A 19,777-nucleotide genomic window follows, 5' to 3' on the forward strand; every position below is an offset into this window, starting at 1 on the left:
ATTATATAATATATATAAATATAAAAACTAATGTGTATTATTTATCAAGCCTATACGAATCAGACTTATACCTTAAAATTGTTAAAACCAAAGTATGTTTTTTAAATGAGGCTTTTTTTTAATCTAATTCTTTCTAAATATCTGAGAAACTTTTGAATTTAAGAAAATAACTTGATCATTGAACAATTCTACTTGTATCCTACTATCTTTAGTTGGATATTGAAGTTCTTTGCATTATGTGTGGATTAAGGGGATGGCAATAAAAGGAAAGGAAAATAAAGGAAAGTAATGAAAATAGAAAAACTTTTCCTTTATTTGGATAAACTTTTAATTCTAAGGAAAGGAAAGAGGTAGAAACTCAATAACCTTTGGTTTCCCTTGTAATCCTCACTTTTTTAATACCTCAATCTATATTTTTATTATGATATTAAATTTGATTATATAACTAAAACCTTTTACAAAGATAATTTCTTTTTATGAGTATTTTATATAACATCATAGTTTATAAATATTTTATGAATTTTCAAGTCTTAACAACAAAACAAGCCAAATTATTGTTAGAATAAATTAAAATGTTGAATTAAACATAAAATTAAGAGTAAATCAATAACTAGCTAATATATTTTACCATATTAAACACATTCAATTTTGTGCAGAAAGATTTGTTTATACAAGTTTGGTAGTATAAAGATATATTTGTATATTATATGTTACTTTATTTTAAAAAAGGTTATAATTGAAAAAAATATTATATTGAATTATTTTTTTCCCTATTTATCTAAACAATAGTTGTTAAAATTCTTTTCCTTTCCTTTCTTTTATTATTTAACTATCCAAACAATAGGTACATGTACCCTTTTTTTTCTTTTAAATTTTTTTTTCCTTTCTTTTATTAATATCTATCCAAACATAGCATTAAAGAAGCTTTCTCATATTCTACAATTTCTTAAATAAAATGCGGGAACTCTTCCACCTAGAATAAGGTCGCACTTGGGTTAGGACCATTGTAGCTAACAAATAGGTCACCTTGTTTGCTTTTCAAAACATGTGATTGCTTGTCCAAGTCTCAACTCTTTGAAGCCTTAACTGGATTTGGTCAATCAAAATTGCCTCAGGGGATAGATTTTGATCAAGCCTCTCTAGCTACTGTAACACCTTTAATGCATCTCCTTTAATATATATCTTGTAAAAGTCCATGTTGGCTACCATCTTCATTGCCTCAGCCGTTACTCTTTTCTTAATGATGGCTAAGTCTCAGACATCTTTCACCTGCTTGCACAATGCCCCCATCACCTCTCCTTTGCGATACTATGTCCATGTAAAACAGTCGATTACCCACTTAAAGTAATCAATTGCTTGTCTTGAAAAATATAAAAAAAAAAAAGTTTGATGGACATGTTTTTTTTCATTTTAAAAGTTATATTACTTCATTCAAAAGATACCCATTTGTGGAAAAATATTAAAGATGTTTTTTAAAACTTATATATACTTCTTAAACATTTATTTTCAATAGACTTTTACATATTTTCAAGATTAGACTCAAGATTTCTTCTTTTTACACTTTTTTTGCTAGTTCAAAAGAAATTGAAGAATAGTTGAAGTGCAACCAATTCTTTTTCATTAGGCATTGTATCATGGGAACAATGTTTATAATAACTATTTGCATTTAATACGAGAACTATTGTTCTTAAAAAAGCTTTTGAAAAGTGTCTTAACCAAAGTTTTTCTTTCAAATTTATTTTCTTCAACAAAGTTGCATATTTTTTGTTGGTGCACATACAAAAATTTAAGGAGTTTAAAAAGTTTGCATAAGTTGCCAACGCTAAATAGAACAATTTAAGGACAATACTTTTCTCCAGGATAAATTTTGCATTTAAGCCTCACATTCATGAAGTGTAAAATTTCTATAGAAGGCACAAAGGATTATCTTGATGTTAAAACAAAACTATAAAGTTATCTTTTGAAGAGCAATCTTAATGGTGGTGGAAGACTATATTGATTATTCCAAATCTTGTTCTTGTTTGATTATGACATAAAGTCATTTGTTTTTCTACAATTTGTGAACTCAAACAAGACAAAAAATGACTCAAGAATAAAAAAGCAAATGGTAAGTGTTCTAAAAGGTTTAATCTTTTTGGTACATTACCATTTGAGGTTTGGGCTTAGTTTGGATTTTAACCTAAACTAGGCCCATATACTCTTTTATGATTATCTTGTTTTTTGAAAATAAAAATGAAGAAAAAGAGCATAAACAAAATTATAAACTATGATTTGAACTAAAAAGATATGGTTGTTGGTATTATAAGTTAAAACTAAAGAAGATAATGGAGATAAATCCCATTCAACTAAATCCCATTTTTTTTATCTTGAATTCTATTGAGATTCGGTGCTTATTTAATTAGTAGAATCAAAGGAAATTCAGTAAGAATTACACAAAAAATAGTCAAAATAGTAAAAGTAATTCAACATACCTATACATAGAATCATGAGAAATACTAAAGGGAACAAGCAATAGAAACTTCTACCAAAATCACATTACCTCTCGAGCCTTGAGCTTCCCTTTTGCCACCCATCACCAACCAAAAGATATCTCCGCCTCTTCTTCCACTAACCAATCCCCATAATCACCATCTACTACTGCTGCTGTGACTAATTAAATTACCCCAAATCAATTATGTTGCCATCTTCAACAATCGAATCTAGCTTTAACTGGTATCAAACATTCCACCTTTTAAGCCATAATCACCAAAAAAAATTTTAAAAAAAATACCCAAGCCTTCAACAAACTATTGCCACTGAAAACTACTAAGCCATTAATCAGGCATCAAACATTATCACCAACAACATACAACAACATGCCCATAGTCGAGACCTTGTAAAAAAAATAAAAAAAATAAAAAAAAATTTATCGTATCCACCACATCCCTAACTAGGGAGCCATAGAGAATCAAGACAAGTATCGCATAAGAAAATAGCAAAAGAAAAAAAAACTTATCCTTTACTAAGTCTTGATTCAAGATGATCTTGGAAACCTATGTTTTGTAAGAAGAAATATTCAAATAAGAGGAAGGGGAGACATGCGATAAGTGTGGCAAAAATAGTAATGGCCAATGATAATAAGTTAACTTTCACAGATAGGGACCCATGAACAAGAAAAGCACGGAGAGGTAAAGAACATACTAAAATACTGAATCCATCGAAGTGGTGGATGCCAGTGTTCTAGAAGGTTTTAAGCTTTGGCTTTGGTGGTAGATTTGGGCCATTAAAGAATGATTTATGAAAATTTAAGCTCGGATCTAAGATAAAAAAGCTTAGAAAAGTTTAAAGAGACTTTTTGGAACAATTTCGACGACAATGATTGGTAGTATACAGTAATTGACGACAATGCCATGATAGGCAGTGTTGGCCGAAAATCCCATGGAAAGAGAAGCTTTAGAGATATACAAAGAAAAAAAAGAAAGAAGTTAGGGGAATTAATGACAATTTTACTTTTTGCCTATATATAGACACATCAAAACGATGTCATTTTGATTAAAAGAGAAGCCAAGCTGCTAAATTGAGCTGCAAGTCGAGCTAAGTGAATTCTGTCTTTGTAGCCAAGCCACCAAGCCAATTTTTGGAGTCGAGCCAAAGCTTATTTTTCTAGTAATTTTTTCTTTTATTATTTTGCTTATTTATTTAATATATTTTTTGAGAGAGTTTTTTTTAACAATTTATATAATTTTAAAAAATAAGAAAAAATTGAAATATTAAAATTTCCTTAAACAAAAATAATTTCAAAAAATGAAGAAAAGTTGAATATCAATTTTTTCTTAAACAAAAAAAAATCAAAAGATTAAGAAGAAAGTTGAAATATCAAAATTTTCTTAAAACGAAAGTAATTACAAAATTTTAAGGAAAAATAATTTCCAAATTTTAAGAAAAAAGTTGAAATATCAATTTCTTCAAATAAAAATAATTTCAAGATTTTGAAAAAAATTGAAATGTCAATTTTTCCTTAAAATTAAGTCATTTCTAAAATCTCATAAAAAATTAAATAAATATTGAATAATCCAATGACAAAGCCTATTCAAGAGAAGCAATTGTGTTTTCATATACTCTTGATGTCATGAAATTCTCTTAAATTTCTATCAAAATATTGGAGTCAGTTAAGAATAATTCCCAATATATGTAATTTTTTTAAAAAGCTTAATAGATAACACGAAAATAGCTAGTACCATTTTTTGATGGGTGTTATAAAAGTGTTATAACCTTTTTAATATATAATCATACTCTCGAACCTAGCTTGGTTTCATAGACTAAAATATACCTTTTAAAGATATTTGAGTTAAGCTTAAGACTTTTCTTTAAAATGGGACAGATTCAATTAGGTGATCAATAACGCCTAAACAAAAAAATTTGGTGGCAACTCCATGTCTAACAGTCAAGTTCACAGACTTGTACATTATGGCATTTGGTGACTCCATATGGGATAGCTGAAAATTAAGCCAGCAAATAAATTTGTGTTATCCAAACCTAAGAAATTTTATTTTTTCTTTCTTAAAAAAGATTTTTTTTTCTTTATTTATTCCTTTGTAAAAGCATTTGTTATTATGTCATTCATATGTACATGCATAATATGAGCTCTACATTCGAGTTCCATCCTTTTGAGAGAAAGAAGATTATGTATGCTTTTGTGAGATTTTAATGCCTCCGTAGTAGCTAGCGAAATACTCCCACTTAAATTAAACCCTCTCCACTTATAGCCTATGATGGGCGAGGATTGGAGTGCCTTACTAGTTCATCCTCGCCCATCATGGATGATAGTGAGGAGTAATTTGAAAACTTTTAGATTCATGTAGTGAACCATAAAGAACCTAACCTGTAGCTAAAACCTTGTCTTTTCTTTTATAGAAATAACCCAACATTTAAGTTACACTTTTACAATGATTGATTTTTTTTGCATGGTAATTAACTTTTTATACATATCATGTTACATGAATTGTTGTTTTGAAGTGTATGATAAAGTGTTAGTTGAATTTCTTCCTTTATTTGTTTTTGCTTAAAATAAGATAGCATTGGGCTGCATATATTTTTTGCATTGTTTCATACATTTCATTCATTTCATTTGTATTAACTTCAAATCTTGGTGGTTACATATTAAGATAACTTTTTAATCCTTCATTTATGGCATGAGCATATAGTAATATAAGTATATTAATTTATGGTAATCAAAGGTTCAAAGATAACTTGATCGTCAAAAACTTCAATCTAACCTTCTCGTCATTTATATAACACTAGGTCATGAGCAAGGCAAATGGAAGAGGAATAGAATAATTGTATCAAGAAAATGAAAAAGGCTAAAAAAGAGATAAAGGGGAAGCTAGTAAAGATGATGGAAATGATAAAAAAAATTAGGCAAAGTTAAGACGGTAAAGGCAACGCCCAATTCAAATGAGTGATAAGACATCATAGATCTTTTGTACCTTTTCAAGTTTACCCCAAATCAAGGCTAATCTTTTCAAGTTGCACAGCCTTCATAAATGTCATTTTTTGGGACATATGCTTACATACATCTTAAACACCATTTGTAACTACACTAACCCTACCTTTGGGATAAATGTGTTTATCCTAATTGAACTTCTTAATTTTAATGATTTAAAAAAAAAGAGAGATTAAAGATGAAAACCTCAAATGTGATGAAGGAGTCAAGCTCTTAACAAAAAAAAAATGAATCTTTTAGAAGAGATAATGCGAACTATTTAAAAAATAGATTATTTTGGCTTTATGAATGCAGTTGGACTCTATTTAGTCCAGATGTGGTCATTTCACTTAAATTTAAAGTCCTCGAATTTAAAAAATATAATATGACAAAATGTCCAATAACTCATGTTACCATTTACTGCCCTAAAATGGCTACCCATGCTCAAGGTGAGAAGCCATTGATACATAGATGTTAAGATAACCTCACAAGTTTCTCCTTTAAATGGTATATTCAACTAGATCAGACTTGTATCTACTCTTAGAATAAGTTGACAAGGGCATTCATTAACCAATATAGGCATTTTATAAACTTAGCTCCAGATCATTTATTTCTACAAACCATGAAAAAAAACTTTTTGAGAGCTTCAAAAAGTATGCGTAAAGGTGGAAAGATGTTGCTACTCAAGTTTAACCACCTTTCATCAAAAAAGAAATAATAGTTTTATTTATGAGTACTTTAAAAGCCCCAATTATAATAAAATTATCAAGAATGCCACCATGAATTTTGCTGATATGGTGAGCTATGGGGAAATAATAGACAATGTCATTAAAAGTGGCAAGCTTGAGGAAGGAAAGACCATAAGTATAAAAAATGGTGGGATACCCAAAAAGAAAGAAAGTGAAGCTCAAGTTATGAGTTTTGAAGGATAGTAGTTCAGAAGTTGTACCCCATACCTATAGCTAGTCTATCCTACCTATTATCTAGCCATTAATAATGTTGTGCTAGTCTCTTACCAACCTATTCCAAAACTAGCTTACCAACTAACTTTTCAAACACCTATATATGAGCCTAGTCCTATCACTACACTAGTTTCAAGGCTTAACAACCAAGCAAATGGTTCAAGGAGACTTGAAACAACAAAAAAATAGCCTGCATTGATTCTATCCCTATGACTTATACAATGATATTCTTGAAACTAGTTAAAAACAACTGGTATCTTCAGTTCATTTAGAACCATCGAGGCCACCTATCCCAAATGGTATGATGCTAATGCCATGTGTGATTATCATAATGGGAAGATGGGTTATTCTACTAGAAACTTACCATGCTTTTAAATACAAGATGTAAAGTTTGATCCGAATAGGCTTGATAAGTTTTGATGAATCAATTTGGACCGAATGTCAATAAAAATCCTTTGCCTGCACACAAGGGCATAATTTTGAAAAGGATACGAAAGTTAAGGTTGGTTAGAAGTTGCTTGTCATTTTAGAATTTCTTTTAGAATAATGCTAGGATTTCTTTTATGTAATAAGATTTCATTTTTATCATTTTAATAAAAAATGACAAGTATGATGCCTTTCATTACATTTTATTTTTAATTCAAACCATTATTCTATGCTTTGTTATTTTCCATATCTTTTCTTTATTCTCATTTTCAAATTCCAAAAGATGAATATTTAGATTATAATAATAATAATTTTAAATTTAATTTTAAAAACTTTTTCATATTGATAAGCTTGATCATCGAGATTATTTGAGTAAAAAAAGTAAGTTGTGTGAAGAGAGCAGATATCATTCATGGAAAAATGAAATAAACATATTTAAAAGCATCCACCAACCTGGTTTTGTTCAATAGATTGTTTTCAAAGAAAGCATTCACATTTTAAAATTTTGAGAAAAAAGGTTGAAATATCATTTTTCCTTTAAACAAAAATAATTGCAAAATTTTGAGGAAAAGTTGAAATATTAATTTTTCCTTAAAAATATAATTTTAAAATTTTGACAAAAAAGTTGAAATATCAATTTTTCTTTAAATAACAAGAATTTCAAGATTTTGGAAAAAGTTGAAATATTAATTTTTTTTTTTAAATTAAGTTCTGTTTGAAATTTCATAAATAAGTATTAAATAGTCCAATGACGAAACCTTTTCAAGAAAAAACAATTATTTTTTGTATACTATTGAGTTGAGGGAATTCTTTTAAATTTATACTAAAACATTGGATTCAGTTAAAAATAATTCCCAATACATGTAATTTTTTTAAAAAAACTTAATGGATACCACGAAAACAGCTAGTACCATTTTTTTATGGGCATTATGAGGGTATTAAACCTTCCTCGTACGTAATCATACTCTTGGATCTAGCTTGGTTTTGTAGACTAAAATCTACCTTTTAAAGTAAGTCAAGTTTGAGACCTCTCTTTAAAATAGAACAGACTCAATTAGGTGACCAATCGTACCTAAACAAAAAATATAGGTGGCAACTCCATGTCTAATGGTCAAGTTCACAGACCTATACGCTATGACCGTACTTAGTTTACTAATTGCAATTAATTTATATATGTGAATTGAATGGTTGCATGATTTTATTTTTAATAATTGTTTTAAACATGAATTAAAGTTTTTATTTTTAATATATATATATATATATTTAATTCTCATTGGTTGAGACTTCATTTTACCATGGCTTAATTCTTGATCAAAGATTCATATTCAAGTAATATGATAAAAGAAAGGTTGAAAATAATTTATCAAAAATTTTTGTGGAAAATCACAACAATTATGATTTGGTCTGTGAATGAACACCAAAGTTTTAATAAGGACAATGACAAAATCCATCTACTTTTCTATGAATAAAATTTACTAAATATGTTTGTTGATATATTTATAGATATTATAGATTTATTGCATGATCTATATGAAAATGTTATTAAAACATGTAAAAAATTACTAAGTAATTGTAATATGACATATTAAGATGAATGCATTGTACATGCATAGCTATTATGATTAGCATAATACATGTTCATGAATTTAAATTTTATATGTTAGAATAATTGATAGTACAAAGAATGTTATAAGTTACCAAGAGTTTGATATGAATTGATAAGTTTTGCATCTCTTAAAATATGCATATGGCTTATGAAATTCTTATTTTATTAAGTTTATATAGCTTTGCAAATATTCTAAAATTTATGTTTAGAATAATAATAATCGTTTAATGTGAACATGTATGATTCTAAGTTTGAGTTTTGAAATTACAAGATGAGTGATATATGATTTTCATATATTAGTGATTATAGTTTAATCATGTTTGTAATAATATTGATACCTGACTAAACTTAAGTTACACATTATGTTATTTATTAATTCATGAATTTGAGTACTTGAATAAAGTATATGAGATTATTTTGTGATATTAACATTTTTTGAACAATCTTAAGTTAAAGATTGAAAAAGTTTCAAAGAAGTCCATACTATATGTGTGATGAGAATGAATATCTTACTAAAGTGTATCATTTCAAAAAGGAAATTAATTTGGAAAATAAAATAATGTGGTGATTAATGAGATGACATGTTTATAATGTTCACTTTGTAAAAGTGAGAAGTGATAAACATTAGCGAATGATTAAATTTCAAGAGTAACATGTCATATGTCATTTATTAAAGTGTGCCTTTAAAAGTTACTTTGATATCTATATTTTAACACAAAACTTGTTAAGCAACAAGTGTGGGTTTGAAATATAGTTCAAACCAAATGGTGAGTTGATAAACTTAAAGGAAAATAATTTATAACCAAAGGTTATAATACAAAAGAAGAGATGGATTACTTGAAATCTATTTTTTTGTGAATTAATTTTTTCTATAGGAGTTATTATTGATTTCTAAGCAACAAGCTTGAAAGTGAAAACATAAAGATGTACTTAATAATGTTATGGATAAGGATATATTTTCATCAAATGGAAATAAGGTGCTCAAGACAATTAGACAAATAAAGAGACTATAATCAAAGTCTTCCTATTAAAAGGTATGCCAATTTTCAAAATGATATTTTACAAATCTAGCATTACAAAAATTAATAAGGCTAAAATGGAATTTGGCAAAATAAGTTCCAAATTCACAAGTGACTGATTTTTTATCTTATGTGATGAAATCAATTTAGATGGTAGAGATCAAATGGTGGTTCAAAAAGAACAAAAGATTTTTATGAGAAGTAATCTAGTGAGGCATTATTATGCATAAAATTTGAGCTCAATGATATGTCTTATGTCACTAAGGATGGACTTTTGTTTTAAAAAAGTTTCTTGAAAAGTATGCCTTTTATTGAGAGAACTAAATGAGCAATCACTTGTCTAAACAATAGCAAACACATTGCTATAAAAAAAACAATCATGTGTTGTAAGGAAGGCTTCATATCAATATATGTCACAATGTCTAAGTCCGAGAACTTGACCATTAGGTATAAAAAATATGGAATCTTTACAAATCTTTTTTATCTAGTTGTGATTGAGCACCTAAGTGGATATATTTTTTTAAGGTTATCTTAAACTTACCTAAGGGTTTTTAAAAAGAATAAGGTCTGGTCTATATTTTTAAAATTAAATTTGAGAGTTGATTACTTATACAGAAGGTTTTAACATCCCATAATACCCATAAATTGGTACTAAATTTGCTCCATATCATCTTGTCTAAGCCTTAATCAAAATGATTTTTATTCTTTATTTTTACTAATTTTGATATTTAAATATTAAAAACTCTTTATATTTTCACAAAAAAAAGAAAAATTTCAACCTCAAGCCACCATGTTCCCTTTTATTGTAGCCATTGTCTGGTTTTGGTGGTGAGGGTTGATTTCATTGTGTTGCTTCTATGCATTATTGAAGATTAAAGTTGCAAGCAAGATAAGGCTTAGGAAATTTTTTGTATACGGAGACTACTTCCCCCCCTTCTTTGTAGGATTTTCACGATTGTCCTTTTTTCTATTTTGTGTTGTTGAGCTTCTTTTATACTAATCGAATCTTAAAATTTGTAGGAGAAATTTAAAAGAATAAAATCTTTGCAAGATTCAATTTTAAATTGTTCTTGATTCCCCTTTGCTTTTTGCACAAAGTTGATGCTCAAGAATTTCCTAACACAAGCTCAACAATTAATTTTTAAATCCTTAAAACAAAATCACAATCTAAAGAAATCCCATATTTTGTAATTTTGAATTTTCTTTTTTTTTTATTTTGACCAAACACCAAAAATAAAAATATATAAAAGAAGTAAAAAAAATAAAAGGAATAAATATTTATGGACCCTTTTAATTTGGACTTAAGATCTAAATACAAAATTTAATCTAATTACAAATTCCAAATTAAAGTTTGAGGTCTAATAATGTTCAAAAGACCTCGGACAAAATGAGATGCTTACGCTGCATCCATACAAACTAAACTCTTGATGGGTGGTAAAAAAACTATGAGACGTATGAGATTGTTATCGGTTACTAAAAAGCAATCTTAATTGTTTCTTTTTCTATCTCAATATTCCCACTTAAGAGATTGATTCTTTCAAAAGATTAATCTTCTCATGAAAAAAACATTATGTATAACAGTTAAGAGCTTTCAATCATGAATTATTCAAAAAATTCATATATAAGATATATGGAATTCCCAATGCATCATTCTTAAAATATATTACTAAAGATATGTTTTTTAAAAAGCTTATTAAAGTAAAAACATAGTTTTGTAATCATTTAATATGCATGTGTATTAAAAGAAAAATAATATTTAGAAGTATAGATAGAAATATTGAAATGAAATAAGGAGTAGCTGACTGAGCAACTGATTGCCTTACCAACTGCTAAGTGAGAGCAGCTGATTGCTCTAGTAACTACCCTTGAGCAGTTGACATTCTAACAAAAAATAAGTATGAGCAGTTGACTGCATGCCTTTGAAGAGAAGTCAATTGCCTTACCCAAAAAAAAGAGAAGTCGACTTCTTAGAAGAAGGCATTCACATATTTGCATTTTGTTTGAGAAAGCAATCGACTTCCTTTGAGGAGCAATCGACTGCCTTGTCTTAGTATAACAAAAATTGAAGTCAGAAAGCAAGCATTCGAAAGCTTAATGTCGGGCATCCAAATGCCCACATTCTGGATGAAGAAAAAAGCCTAAGGCAATCGACTACCCTTACAAAAAGTAGTTGACTGTTCGTCTTGGAAAATTGAAAAAAAGTCCGATGGACATGTCCTTTCATTCTAAAAGTAGTATTACTTTATTCAAAAGATACCAATTCGTGGAAGAATATTAAAGATGTGTTTTAGGATTTATATGTGCTTCTTAAAACACTTATTTTTAATAGACTTTTATATCTTTTCAAGATTAAACTAAATTTTTTTTCCTTACATTTTTTTTCTGATTTATTGTTCAAGAGAGACCAAAAAATAGTTGAAATGCAATCAATTCTTTTTCATTAGGTATTATATCATAAGGACAATGTTTCTAGTATATTGTCCTTAAGAAAACTTTCTGGAAGTGCCTTACCCAAAGTTCTTCTTTCAAATTCGTTTTCTTCAATAAAGTTGCTTATTTGTTATTGTGCACGCACAACAATTTAAAGAGATTATAAAGTTTGCATAAGTTACCAACCCCAAATACAACATTTTTGCATCTGTAAATTCAACTAATTTTTTCTTTTATTTTCTTAGAGAAAAAAACTGCTAGAAAATTGTTTTTAACAGAGAAAGGAAGATGAAATTTGAGAATCACGTTTCCTTGTTCCCCAGGCGGCTTGCCATTTTCATGTTGTGTATGGTTTTTTCATGTCCACGAGAGAGCACTAGTGTTCCACGTACATGTTTTACATGCATTAAAGAAATGAAACAGAAGATATTTAGAAGAACTTTGGTGACTTAAAGTTAAAATTTCAATACTGCCCTTATTGAAGAAGCATGGTTGATTTGGCAGATGCTTACGACCTTCTTATTCCACCAGAAGCGAGCCTCTTGCAGAAGTAGTGTAGCTTATATGTGAAATAGAAGGTTTAGCAGTTCTTGCTCATCCGTTGGCATTAAAAAATCCTATTCCTATCATAAGAAGGTTAGAAGATGCAGGTTTTCATGGAATGGATGTTTAAGAAGTGATGGACGATTAGCAAGCATACAGTGACTTAGCGGATACTTATGACCTTCTAAAGCTTGGAGGATCAGTGTATCGTGGGAGAGGTAGGCATTGTGAGTCTGAACTAGGAAGTATGAACCTTCCAGTGTTGGTTTTGCATGACTTTCTTAAGGTAGCTCGACCTATCTGGTGTGGTTCCATTAAGGACATTCTATAGAGTTAATGCAGAGGACCCTCTGGTTGGTATCTAGCCAGGGTTGCAAGATTTGGGAGGGTGGGCAGTTTCAAGGAAAGTTCTTCCTTGAGTTGTGGCAAGGACTTGATTTGTCGTTGTTTATCTTTGTGGTTGACAACCGAAGAAAGGCAGAATGCTGAATTTGAAGCTATTAGGTTGAAGCTTCCCATATTTCAATCAATCAGGGCAGAGTACAGGTTCCTATAGAGAGTAAACAGTACTTTATTGGAAAAGATTTTACCATTTGTTTCTTGGCATGTTGCTAAGAGAACACTAAGTAGCCAAAAATTTTTTTCCTGTGAATAGTTTGGAAAAGATCTGGTATTAAAACTTGTTTATTTGGTGATGGCTGCTCGACACCTTGATTTAAAAAAAAAATTACCCTTCAAAGCTGGATCAAGTTCATGTAAAAAATTCAAGCAAATTCTTCATCAAAAGCACAAAGAAAAGAAAAAGCTTATTTTTGAAACTTTTGTTTTTGTTTTGGTTTTTTTTTTTTTTTTTTTTTCAATTTTGTCAACTGATTTGATGATTTTCTTTGACGGGTAGTGCTAACACATGAACAACTTTTACTGACGTATATATATTTATATATACGTTGATTAGAGACCTTATCTTTTTTTTATGGGTGAAATATTTAGAAATTAACCATTACATTAGTTGTCTTGATCATTAATAAATATTTAGTTAAATAGGTAAATTTAGTACAATTTTATATCAAATTTGTTAAGTTATATATTAGCTTATTGGTTTTTTTTGTTTGAATTAATTTAATAATTTTTATATAAAAATATTACTTATATTATGATTATATTTTTCTTATAATAATTTTGTCAAATTATTTATCTATGATGTGATGAAGTTAAATTTTAAATCGGTTAAAAAGAAGATAGGGTTTGGGAGAAAAAGGAACTTCAGAGTGTAATAGTTTTATACCTTTAATAGATATAATGGAAAATAAATATGTCCCCTCTACATATGGGAGAGTGTGGATGTTATTAACTAAGAAAAGAAAAAAGAAAAACGTTTTTGTTAATGTGTTGTCAAACATGAGTGGACCAAGTAAAATACGCAAAAGATTTGGTAACGAGGACGGACCCCACCCTACATACATATATTTATTCAATATTTGAGAAAATTAAAAAGCAAAAGTAAGGTCCACGAGAAGGATGTGAAAGCATTACCAAAGAATGGAAGAAGAGTGATGTTGAATCTTTTAATGTAATGAGAAGACAAGCAAAGGGCACAACCCATTGCTCTGAAAAAAAAAAAAATTTCCTTTTAACACATCAGCTTTCGATTTTTCTGATAAATATGTGGGCAATTGAAAAAGAATTATGCCAATCTGGCCTTGGGACTCAATATCATGGCTAGAACCCTTTGAAACATAGTTTTCCCCCACTTCAACCCAAATCGCAATCTCACTTGAGAAATATATAGGAATTTTTTGTCTTGAAAATCTCAGTTAATTAATTTAGCAGTTTAAATCATTTGATGACTTAATTAATTAACATAAAGCTCACTTTGTTTTGGAGCCTGTACCCATCATATTCATACATAGAGATTGCACCACATACAGATCTAGAAACTACTCATGTTGGAGCGAATTTGAGAAAATGAAAAGCTTCATTGCCACAGTCAGATAAAGCAAGTATGGGCCAGTGATTAACAACAATCATAAAAATGTTCTCATTGAACGCAATTGCAATCACATTCACATACAGCAGCCAGCCCTGCCCTCTTGAGGCTATCTATTATTAATTTTTGTATTGATAATGCAGCAAGTCCTTGTCAATTATTTTCTTCAAAGCATATGCTGCTGAAGGGTGACCCTCCATTTTGTTGTAAATTTTGTTAGGGAAAAGTGCTTATTCTTGTCACTCATTTCCATGTATACATTATCTAGCAATTTTCATAAAAAGAGAAAGGAAAAAAGACGAGGTGCTAGTTCATATATATAGTCATAGATAAAGGATGTAGGGGTTCTTCTTTGATGCGGGTTCATTGATTTTTTATTCAAGGTTTTTACCTCTGAAATGGGAATCCTGTAAACATTATTCTACTCTTTTTTGCCAAGATGGGGTTTCCCTTCATTTATTTTTTTTTAATAATTTCCCCCTAGAAAGCATGGCAGTTACATTATTATATACATAGAATTAACAGCCACAATGCATTCATTCCTAGGTTATTTTTTTCTTCTCCTGAAAGCCATCCACTTGGACTTAAAATTAAGCTTCCTCCACGAGGGCTATTATTAAAAAAAAAAAAATACCCTTCCTCAGTATCTTATCTCTCTCTCTCTCTTTATTTTTCTTTATTTTTCTTTTTTTAGCATAATTTCAAATGTGCCCAACTCATCAAATTTGTAAGTACATGCATATCTACTCCAAATTGACTATTCCATTATACCCACTTGCGTTCTCTCTGTATTTCTTTATTGTCCATTAATGAGTAAGCTGAGGGATTGCTTGCTAACTTTTGCCAAACCACTACTCTTTCATCTAAATACAACAAGAATCCATCCAATGACTAAGCCACCAACATCATCTATATTTCTTCTAGCTGCATATTATACTGTTGAGATTAAATGAATTTGAAACTTAACATGTTAAATATTTACCTACAAATATATGCAGCAAAATTGTGTCCATAGTGAGAATCCAATCTTATCAACCAAAAAAGAAAAAAAAAAACCATTAAAAACCTATTTAGTTTTTACCGGTGGTGATGACAAGTTGATGAAGCTGCTGCTGCCTCAATGATCTCGTTAAGTAGGATAATAACAATAATAAAACAATTTTATATGATGGTAAACATTACAAAATTCCATTTTTCTTTAGGTTAGTATGGCCATCATTTAATTAAATGTGAAAGACATTTAGTCAAGTTGCTTTAGTTGAATTAATGTCTCTTCCGGAGCTTAATATCATTATTATTATTGTCAGAATGTCTGGTTATCAAGAAATTTACATGGCTTCCAAAAAGTGGCACAAAATCAAGACATCCTAAAACGGAAACTGCCTGGGGCCTGGTTTATAACACATGCTGTTTCAGTGCCAGAACTCCTTGTGGACCAAATTTTTATGGCCCTTTATTAACGTTTAAAACCTAGCATTGGCAAAAGGGCAAAAAAAGGAAAAAAAAACATCTGTTCTGAAGTTGGGCAACAGTAGGCCGGACCTAGGCCCTTGGTTATTGATGGCATCTAGACTACACGTATGTTTGAACTTTGAATAGCCTAGTACTGGTACAGAGTCAGGAAGACATATTACGTCTCCACTGAAAATGTACAACTCAGGATGGCATCTCCAAGGGAAGTTTTCCTAGGATTAGTGACGAACAAAAGCAAGCATCTTCTCCATCAGATACAACTGTCTATTGCCAACTACCAACAAAAGGACCAAGAAGCTGATAGAGAATACTAGAATATTGCATTTTTCTTCCCAATCCAAAAGGACTTGTAAACTACAATAGAATATTGTACAGTGGAAGAATCCAACAGAGAAGGGAATAGTACAATCGACAATCTCAAAAAATTCCTGGAAAAATATTTCTTATCTTTCTCTATTCTTCTAGCTTTTTTGTATCATCCTGCTCAGTCGTATAAGCCCTCGTCCTCCCAAACATCGACTAGAAAATCCACCATTTCCTGTCACAGCGAATCCAACAAGAATTGAGGAACTAAAGAATGTGAAAATATAGTTTATAATAACATGAGAAACCATCTAGCTGGCAGAGCAAACTTACAGGAAGAGTAATCGGCTGGGGGAATGGCTTGTTATTCCCACATAAACTCTCATATGGTGCATTCCAACTGCAATACACAATGGTGAACCATAACATAGATAAGATTTCTTCTTTAAAAAAAAAAAAAAGATGAGAAAGGCTTGTTTTCACATGTAAACAGTGTTGAAATAACTTAAACTTGGCATAATGGTTGTTATCCTCTCCTTAAGAGCGTTAAGGTCTAATCTTCAAATTCCCTCTTCCCTCTTGGACTTCCTTTTTTGTACCAAAAACAATGTGTAAACGGGATTAAATGTAAAACAGGATAATGTAAACAGTTTCTCAATCACGGCCTTCTAGGGATTTTGCATTCTATTTGTCCCAAAGTAATGTTATGTACTTTAAATTAGAAAAACAATGAAAATTACTAACCTTATTGTTGGTTCTTGAAGTTGCACCGGCTTCTCAGACCCTTTATTTCCAAGCCATTGTTGCCTTGTTTGGTTCCAAAGAAGGAGGCCTGCAAGTAAAATTTTGTTTCACCAATATGCTTACCAAAAGATAGGATGATCATTTTCGAGAAATTCAGTAAAATGGTACTAAAAACTTCCAACAGCACACGTAAATATATGAAACAATGGAATGATATTCAGCTCTATTTAGTAGCATATAGATGCTAATATATCTGAACTTGCCATGATTTACAAATTCAGAAGGATTGCTAGTGCTGCCAGAAGGATCAAGGGATTGATTTGATATGCTGATCAATGAAATGCTTCTTTGAGATGGGACTGCACTATGTTCCATTTCACATGCACTGCTGCTCCAGAAATCCTCAGAAAAGTTAGATCTCTTCACTTTGTGGCCTTGAATCATTAGACCCTTAGATGGCTCATCCACTGCAATAATCAGTGAGGGTTTCGTGAAGCATCCGAAACAACCTCTGCTCTGTTAAAAACCAGGATTAACCACACGTATAATCGGAATCAACTATAACAAGTCAACCCTTAATTGAGTAGCTGGAAAATAAAGCCATCAACTTTGCAACCATAATATGGAAATAACCATATGATACTAGAGTTCAAAATCATTGTAAAAAGGTAGCTTCAGTTGTGTGATGTTGAACATAATCAATGCGGAGTTGCACTTGAAACATAGCAACTTAGCAATCATTTTATCAACGAGAACAACACAGAAATGCAAAGCAAGTGCATAATGCAAATTCCACCGGCTTAATCTCCAACATGTAGGGGACCAAATTTGAGCGGGAACTAAAAGCAACCAGCAGTGCCACTCAAGCCCATTTTCCTACAGCTTCAATGCAGAAAATTTACAAGCCCTCAAACCCTTATAAATTGCTGAGTCTACAAGACATCAGCTACATATATAACCAGAAAATTTTGCACACCCATATCCAAATTCCATTATAGCTCAATCAAAGTAGGTAAAGTAAACTTCCTCAAAATTGTAACCAGGCAGCACATCAACGGTGAATTAATCTATTTCCAAAACAAACCAAAACAGAAAACATAAAAAGAAAATTTGTCCCTCAAGCTGAAAAGAACTTTGCACTTAGCATTGAATGTTTCCACCAGCCATAGTGTAAGAGCATGTAAATAAGCTCCAGAAAACGAAACAAACGAACAACAAGGTTTCTTTCCAAAGCATCTCGCAGTTTGAGCTACTAAAGAACAACTAGCATCCATGCCTCCTGTAGAACCCAAATCCCAAAAGCAAAACAAAAACCCTTGTGTCATACAATCAGCTACCTAAAACTTCAAGCAAAGAATGCCCCAAATCGAAAAGTCCCCCTAGTCCTTGGCCCTTCCCCCCGGACATCTCATCTTATAGCTCGCTCACACAGCAAGCAAGCACAAAACACAACCCCCAAGATTCCATACTTAGAAAAGGCAAACTTAAAACTAAACAAACAAAGCATTAAAACTCCTGTCTTATAACCAAGAAAGCTAAGAATCAGAGGATTAATGTGATTATATCCACTCAAATAAAAAGTAAAAGAAAAAAAAAAAGCTGAAGAAGAACTGACCCCATGCAGGCAAAAAGGGAAGAGATCCAAGGAGGAAGGTAACCAGAAGATTGCATCTAAAATTCCCAAAGCAAAACCCTAATTGGAGGAAGGAGAAGACTAAAATTCCTGCGAGAATAATAAAAAAGTCAATACTTCTTTTTCCAACTGTTTCCCCTGAAATTCTTCATAGAAAATTTTTAAAAACACAGGGAAAAAAGGGGTTTTTCTGGAATGAAAGAAATGAAATAAATACCTTGAAAACGGCATGTTTAGAAATGGCTATGGATATTTTGTGATAAAATGTTAATCTTGTTCCTCGAAAAAGGTTGTTTTGACTTCTTTGGTCACTGATTCGACCAAAGGGTCTCTCTATCAGTTTTCTGTTTTTCTTCTTTTTTTTTCCCTAAATTAATCTGTTTCATGTTTTTACTGAACAGTGTATTTGTAAATTGTTGGGGAAAAAGGGAAAAAAAAGGTTGTTTTTGGAAAGAACAAGGAAAAAATGAAAGTTGGGTAGACTAGAGGAATGCGAGGTCATCATTTTGGATGGATCGGAGCAGATACTGTTTCGTGGCTTAAAGTCGTGTATTTGGGTCGGCAAGGCAGACAAAAGCTAGCCTGACGCAGTGACGCTAACCGCTTATCCATTTTTTTTCCTTTAATAGAGTTTAATTAAAAAATTCGAATTTCTATTTCTATAGACACTAATCTTCTTGGGCTAGAGCTTTTATTAGTTGGGGTGCAAAGCATTAATCGATTAATCTCCCGAACAGTTTAATCTGACTCTCTCTCTCTCTCTCTCTCTCTCTCCATGAATTGGGAAAGGTTCAGAGTTCAAGCTCGTGTTATCTACTTTACTTTTCCAGGCTATTTTACTCTTCCATAAAATTCAAATAATGTTTTAGAAAGAGTGGGAGCTTCCATGTTTCCTGACAAAATCAATCAAGCAAGAGATGAAATAATAAATTCTAGACTTGACGTAAGACAAGCAACAAATGGTGAGTTTTATTTGGAAAGTTTTTTAAAGGGATAGCTTCTCACAAACAATATGTACACCATTTGTTGATCATCATTATTTATGATAAGTTCAGATATGGCACCGGCGAGGTGGTTAGAACTGAAGGTAGTCGGATCTGGTGCCATTGACACGAGCTTTTGTGTCAGTAAAAAAACTCCATGTTTGGCATGGATGTAACACCTCTAGTGTTGCTGATTTTAATTGGATA

General features: G+C 30.7%; 1 protein-coding gene and 1 pseudogene across 2 annotated transcripts; one reads left to right on the forward strand and one right to left on the reverse strand.

Moving 5' to 3' along the window:
* Positions 1-1,195: 1,195 nt before the first annotated feature.
* LOC149515375 (uncharacterized) lies at positions 1,196-13,112 on the forward strand (annotated as a pseudogene).
* A 3,093-nt stretch (positions 13,113-16,205) lies between these two features.
* On the reverse strand, positions 16,206-19,180 carry LOC111302880 (uncharacterized). Of its 2 annotated transcripts, XM_022898761.2 has the most exons (6): positions 18,805-19,180; positions 18,570-18,677; positions 17,218-17,465; positions 16,955-17,042; positions 16,544-16,610; positions 16,206-16,445 (listed from the first exon to the last, which is right to left on the reverse strand). In XM_022898761.2, the coding sequence occupies exons 2-6, from the start codon at positions 18,623-18,625 to the stop codon at positions 16,392-16,394; spliced, it is 513 nt and encodes a 170-aa protein (XP_022754496.2). In that variant the 5' UTR covers positions 18,626-18,677; positions 18,805-19,180; the 3' UTR covers positions 16,206-16,391. The 2 variants fall into 2 exon arrangements, with proteins under 2 accessions (XP_022754496.2, XP_089598076.1); XM_089741950.1 differs by lacking the exons at positions 18,570-18,677; positions 18,805-19,180 and adding an exon at positions 18,052-18,538 and having other exon boundaries at positions 17,218-17,470.
* Between the last annotated feature and the right edge of the window lie 597 nt (positions 19,181-19,777).

Source organism: Durio zibethinus, chromosome 13 (genome assembly GCF_047325235.1).
Source record: "Durio zibethinus cultivar Kanyao isolate XHJ-2024 chromosome 13, ASM4732523v1, whole genome shotgun sequence".
Classification (NCBI taxonomy): Eukaryota; Viridiplantae; Streptophyta; class Magnoliopsida; order Malvales; family Malvaceae; genus Durio; species Durio zibethinus.